Source organism: Parus major, chromosome 14, assembly GCF_001522545.3.
Source record: "Parus major isolate Abel chromosome 14, Parus_major1.1, whole genome shotgun sequence".
NCBI lineage: Eukaryota > Metazoa > Chordata > Aves > Passeriformes > Paridae > Parus > Parus major.
Window position 1 is genome coordinate 1,994,334 of NC_031783.1, and position 5,959 is coordinate 2,000,292.

The following is a 5,959-nucleotide window of genomic DNA, read 5'->3' on the forward strand; positions in this document are numbered from 1 at the left end:
CCAGTCCCAGGCTGTGGCACCGAGGGGCCACCATCCCTCAGTGCCAGTCCCAGGCTGTGGCACCGAGGGGCCACCATCCCTCAGTGCCATGTGCTCAGAGCCCACACACCAGGGCTGGGCTCTGACTCATCCTTGTGTGCCCTCTGTTTGGTTCTCCCTTTGGAAAATCTGTAGCCCCCTTGGCCTTAGTCCCAGCAGAGGGTGACTGTCCCCTTTCTCCTGGTGGTGCAGGAATACTGACGTCGGGTGACTGTTCCACCCGGAAGCTGAGTGTGCCTGGGAGAGGGAGCACGGGGCCCGTGCCGGCAGCACCGCGGCTCTGCCGAGAGCCACCACAACTGCTGGGGCTCAGAGGCTCCAGAAAACACAGCTGGGAGGACGAGGGACAGCAGAGGACAACAACCAGCAGCTCTTGGGGCCTGACTCAAGGCTCCCAGGATTTTTGTTTGAAAGGTTTAGGTTTGGAGGAGAAGCTCCAAGCCTGGAAGTTTTATCTGCTTTAAGTTTCCTGCAGCCCTTGTTGTTCAGGTCTGGGTGGTGGTAGAAAGGTGGCAGTTGCACACAGCAGTCAATTCATTTTCCTTTTCTGCATCCCAAGCTCCCCAGAGCCTCTAAAACATGTGCCTGGCTCCTGTGGCATGGGGATCGACTCAGAGAATGGATCTGAGGCCATAAAAAGGCAATTTGTTGTGGAGGGGTGAAAGGAGTGGAGTTTGTGATGTTTGGCTCTTTGAGCTGCAGTGGAGCTCAAAGTGCAGTCCTGTTCCTAGTCAGAATGTCTGCTCTACTGCCACCCCAGATCTGGGCTTCAAAGCCTGTTCCTCCAACCAGCCCACTCAGTTCACTTTGGGTTTTGCTGTGCTCAGGGGCCAGGTGTGATCACGGTGGTGGGTTAGGAATGGCATTCACTGAAACACTCCCTACTCACCCACTCCCCTTCCTCCCCTCCCCTGGGGTGGGCTGGGGAAGAGAACTGGAAGCACAAAAGGTGAAGATCACTGGTGGAAATAAAAGCATTTACTGGAAACAGCAATGAGATAAGGAACAGTAATAACAGAAGTGTACAGGAGAGGTGCTGGGCCTGCAGAAATGAACCCTGTCCTGGCCAGAACCAGGACATCCCCAAGAACTTGGCTTTGTGGTCAGTGCTTCAGGGCAGAGGTCACTGCTCTGGTTTGCCAGGGCCAAGATCCCAGATATTCCCCTGAAAGACAGGTGAGAGAGAAGGCAGAGCTGGGACTGCTGAGCTTCCTGTGCCTCTGGCAAGCAGGGGAGTGCCAGGGCAGCAGAGCAGGAGCAGGGATTGCTCTGTGCCCCATGGGAGGTGGGCAAAGGAGCCACAGCCCAGAGCTCTGGTGCCAAGCTTTGCTCCACACTGCTGCTGCCTGTGATTTACAGGCTTTAGTGTTGGGAAGTAGTTCTGCCAGGGCATTCTTGGGTGGGCATTGCCAAGGACAGACAGTGCAGGAAGAGGCTGCCATGCCCCTGGGATTGGGTGAGGGGTGTGGTGCCAGGGACCTTGGTGTGAAGCATTTTCCAGTGACTCTGTTCCCATTTATTCCTGAATCCTGTAAGGGGGAAAAACACAACAATCCAAATCTGAAATCTATGAGTGATGGCCTTGATGAATCAGGATGAGTCCCTTTGGGGAGAGGATGGAACTGTGTGTTCCTTCCAGATTTTGGACCTTGGGTACAGATCCCAAATATAAAAACCCATCCAGCTTCATCTTTTCAGCTGCTCAACCTTTTGATGAGGTGCCTGAGTCCCTTGAGCCAGGGATGACAAGGGGTCTGCCTGGGGTGTCTGTGCCAGGCAGGTATGGCCCTCTCAGCTGTGACCTTGTGCCTTCTTCCACTTCATCCTGAAGAGTTTGGATGAGGTGGAGGGAATTCTCCTCATCCAGCACCACTGGAAACTCCACAGAGGGCTGAGGCTGTGCTGGGCAGAGTGTTCAGGGCTTTGGCCCTCATTCCCTGGCACTGGAGGAAGGGTGGGGAGTGCCAGGGTCTCTCCCTAGCCTTGGTGGTGCCTCTGGCTGCAGTAATCTGGGATTGTTAGTGCTGTCTACCTTGAATTTAAGGCAAAGCCCCCTGCAAAAAATGCTAAGGGAAAGGGCCTGGGGGCACCTGGAGAGCCAAGGAAGCCCTGGCTCAGCAGTGCCTCAGAACAGTGGCTGGAAGGTGAGGTGACTACAGGCTGGCTTTGCTATGTCTGAGGCTGGAATGAAGGATTTAGAGGATCTGTCTAATAGCTTAGAATGCCTGGGACGAGGGAGATGTGCCAGGGTGGGTGTGAAGGAAAAAGGCTCCAAACAGCTGCTGCAGGAGCTCTGGTGTAAAGGCTTAAGGGATGTGAGAGCACACATGGGGCCAGGAGCAAGGGGGTCTTGTACAACAGAGTATCCCTGAGGAGACAATTCCTTAACTGCAGGAGGTGAAGCAGCAGCCAGGGTGGCTGTGCAGGCAGCAGGAGTCTGGTGCTACCCTAAGGTGAGCTGTCCAAAGGAAAATAGCATCTGCTGACTTGGATACATGAATAAAAGCTGAGAACGCTGTGTGTGATGTGTGGGTTTCTCTGGAGGGAGCTGGGGCAGCATGAGCACCTTCCCTGAGTTATTGCAGGACAAGCAGGACTCCATACTGGGCTTTCCAGTGCAAGGAGCTTGCAGTGCCTGATCCCTGCCATTCCAGCAGTGCCTGGGTGGGGAATGGGGGGATCCAGGGGCAGCTGCTGGACTGAGACCAGAGGAAGCCACAGAGGTACTCCAAGGGCTGGAACCAGGCTCAGAGCGCTGGCTCCTGTGTTCACCTGGAGAAGAGGAGGCTCCAGGGACAGCTCACAGCCCCTTCCAGGGCCTAAAGGGGCTCCAGGAGAGCTGCAGAGGGACTTGGGACAAGGGATGGAGGGACAGGACACAGGGAATGGCTTCCACTGCCAGAGGGCAGGGTTAGTTGGGATTTTGGGAAGGAATTGTTCCCTGGCAGGGTGGGCAGGCCCTGGCACAGGGTGCCCAGAGAAGCTGTGGCTGTCCCTGGATCCCTGGAAGTGTCCAAGGCCAGGCTGGATGGGGCTTGGAGCAGCCTGGGACAGTGGAAGGTGTCCCTGCCATGAGAGGGGGTGGAATTGGGATGGTCTTTAAGGTTCTTTTCACCCCAGTCCTTTCTGAGCTTCAGCTGTCTGTGCCCAGCAGCCCTTTCCCTCCCCTGGAGCAGACAGAAGCAGCAGGCTCTGCTTGCTGAAAAATAAATATTTATTTACATCTGAAAAGAGAGTTAATGTGTAAAATGGTCTCGTGGGGCTTCCATCGATCCAGGCCCATTCCTGTGTGACTCCAGCCTGGTGCAGCCTCTGCTTTGTGTGCTCGAGGCAGCCCAAGAGGCTCTGGGAGAGGCTCCCCCAGCACACCAGGGAAGGGGCAGGACCTGGAGAGCCTCCTGTGTCCATGGGCATCTCCTGGAGCATCCCAGCTGCTTCCTCTGGCCTGGAGGGGACTTGTGCATGGTAAAGGCAGGAATGTGGTGGGACAAGCTGTGGCAGTGTGTCTGTGCTGCTCCTGTGGGTCAGAGCGAGGGGCTGGGGGTGTCTGCAGCTGCTCTGAGAGCGCAGGAGCTCTGCTCAAACCACACCACCTCAGCTGCTTCCCTTGCTCCTGGGAGCCACAGGCTGCTTGGCCAGGGGGGCTGATGCTGTGGCACCCCACTGGAAATCCAGCTTTCCCTCCACAAAGCAGGAGCAGGCTGGGCTGGATGCTGAACCTGCCATGGGGGAGGTTGTGCCCCAGTGAGCTCCTGCTCTCAAATCCTTCACTCCCGAGTGATTTTGAGGTTCCATCCTTGGCTGTGCCCGTGGCGAGGGGCAGCGGGGGTTTGTGCAGCTGGAGAGCAGCGAGGAGGGGATGGATGGATGGATGGATGGATGGATGGGTGATGAGGGTGGGGAGGAGGTGCAGGAGCAGCCCCTTGCTGTCCAGAGCTGTGCAGGGTGGCTGGCAGGGAGTTGGTGAGATGGTCCTGGGCTCAGACACGGGAAGACAGGGAAGCCTTGGCCGTGGTGAGATCCAGGGTCTGGGGAGCATCTCCCATTCCCACTGCTGAGGATCAGGCTCCCCCCAGCTGCTGTGGTCCCACAGGTGCCCAGGTGGGTGTGGTGGTCCCTGGTGTCCTGGGGGAGGCTGCTGGGTCCTGCTGGGGCTCAGGCAGCGGGAGGAGGCAGCAGGTGCTGCCCACACAGCCCCAGTGAGGCCCTGCTGAGGGGACAGCGATGCCTGGCAGGAGCCAGGGGTGCCACCTCGCTTGGGTCACAGCAGGGATGTCCCTTCCAGCAGCTCCAGCCTGGCCATCCCAGGTGGGCACTGCCCAGCACAGCCTCCTGCAGCCTCCTGCCCTCCAGCCACGCCCTGCTGTGGCCACTGTGGCCAGCAGCCCCTGTGCCCCGGCCGGTCACCCCTCACTGGGCACAGCAGAGCACCGGGTGGTCCAGCTTCCAGAGCTGCCACTTCTTCTTCATCTCGGACTTCACCTGCCACGGAGGGGAGGGAGCAGGGGCTGATCCCTGGCTGTGCCCTCCTGCAGGCACAGCGTGGTGTGGGGAAGCTGGGCAGGAGGTGAGGGACAGGGACAGGAACAGGGACAAGGACAGGGACGTTACCTCCTTGTTGGCAAAGCAGTACAGCACAGCCACCAGGAAGCCCTGCAGGGACAGCCAGCAGTGAGCCCACCCTGCTGTCCCTCTCCTGGGGTCGGGATGGGCTTAGGCTCCCCCCGGGTCACTTCTGGGCGCTTTTAGCACCGAGGTCCCCATGGCAGCGCTGCCTCAGGGAGCCCGGGAGGTGCTGCCCTTCCCATGGAAGCACCACAGGGAGAGCAAACTCAGAGGGATCCCCCCGATCTTTGCTCTGTGGTGTACCCGGAGCAAGGACTGCTTTCACTGCCAGCTCACCTGGAAGGAGTTGAGGAAGAGGGTGAAGAACACCTTGACGTAGCGCAGGATGCCCGTGGTTTGCTCGTCGGTGGCGAAGATGAAAACGACCTCGTGGATCCCGAAGAGGGGAATGAGGGTCAGGGTGGCTTTGGCCAGCCTGGGGGAGAGTAAGGGGACAGGAAAACTCCCAGTTAACCCCAGTGCGGTGTTTAAGGATGTGCAGGGTGGAGGAGAGCGTGGGGAGGGCTGGGGGGTGTGGAGGTGGCGTTACCCCCCTATCCCAGACTGTCCCGCCCCTCTCCCGGCCCACCTCAGCTTGTAGTCGGCGTAGCCCTTCTGGTTGGCCCGGAGCTTGGCCAGGATCACCTTGAGGATCCGCATGAAGATGAGCAGGTTGATCTGGGAGGGGGAGACAGGACAGGGGCACACAGAGGCCAGCACCCCCCCCCGGCTGTGACACTCACCCAGCAGGAGATGGCACCCCCAGCGCTGCCAAGGCTGCTGCTGCCCTTCCTGCCCTCCTGCCATCCCAAAATCCCAGCTAGGAACCAGCAGGGGCCACCCCCAGCCCATTTCTCTGCGGTTCAGTACCCCAGCTTCCTCCATGAACCCCCAGAACCAGGGGGTCAGCAAATTGCTGAGCCCCCTCTGCATTTGGCTGGTCCTTGCAGGCCAACTCTCCCTCCTGGCCTCTGCTGGAAGCTTCCCTGGGGATCACAGCCCTGCCAGGGGCTGAGCTGCTGCTCTCCAAACAGTCCCAGGGCTGGCAGCTGTTCCCTACCAGGGAGGCGAGCAGGATTGGGATGCGGATGATCCACCAGTAAGCCATGTTCTCGTTCAGCGCCCAGCACCTGCCGGGGGCACCGAGAGCAGCACCATCACCCAAGAGCTTTCCAGCCCCAGCCAGGTGCCTCAGAGACCCTCAGCAGCCTCTGAGCATCCCAGTAGGATCCCCATCCATCCATCCATCCATCATCCATCCATCCATCCATCCATCATTCATCCATCCATCATCCATCCATCATCCATCCATCAT

The 5,959-nt window shown here is 58.9% G+C and overlaps 2 protein-coding genes across 6 annotated transcripts in view; one reads left to right on the forward strand and one right to left on the reverse strand.

The window, feature by feature from the left end:
• Positions 1-2,559, forward strand: part of ANKS3 (ankyrin repeat and sterile alpha motif domain containing 3) — a 17,482-nt gene extending 14,923 nt beyond the window's left edge. For all 3 annotated transcript variants that reach the window (XM_015643268.3, XM_015643267.1, XM_015643266.1), the window contains exon 18: positions 232-2,559. The gene's annotated coding sequence lies outside the window, so the exon portion shown is untranslated. The remainder of the gene's footprint in view (positions 1-231) is intronic.
• A 659-nt stretch (positions 2,560-3,218) lies between these two features.
• LOC107210950 (glucagon receptor-like) overlaps positions 3,219-5,959 on the reverse strand; it is a 6,868-nt gene continuing 4,127 nt past the window's right edge. For 2 of the 3 annotated variants that reach the window (XM_015642357.3, XM_015642356.3), the window contains exons 9-13: positions 5,705-5,774; positions 5,234-5,322; positions 4,942-5,080; positions 4,651-4,692; positions 3,219-4,521 (exon numbers count right to left, since the gene is read on the reverse strand). In XM_015642357.3, the coding sequence (XP_015497843.1) occupies positions 4,301-4,521; positions 4,651-4,692; positions 4,942-5,080; positions 5,234-5,322; positions 5,705-5,774 (561 nt within the window). In that variant the 3' untranslated portion in view covers positions 3,219-4,300. The remainder of the gene's footprint in view (positions 4,522-4,650; positions 4,693-4,941; positions 5,081-5,233; positions 5,323-5,704; positions 5,775-5,959) is intronic. The other variant, XM_033518013.1, reaches the window with a different exon arrangement.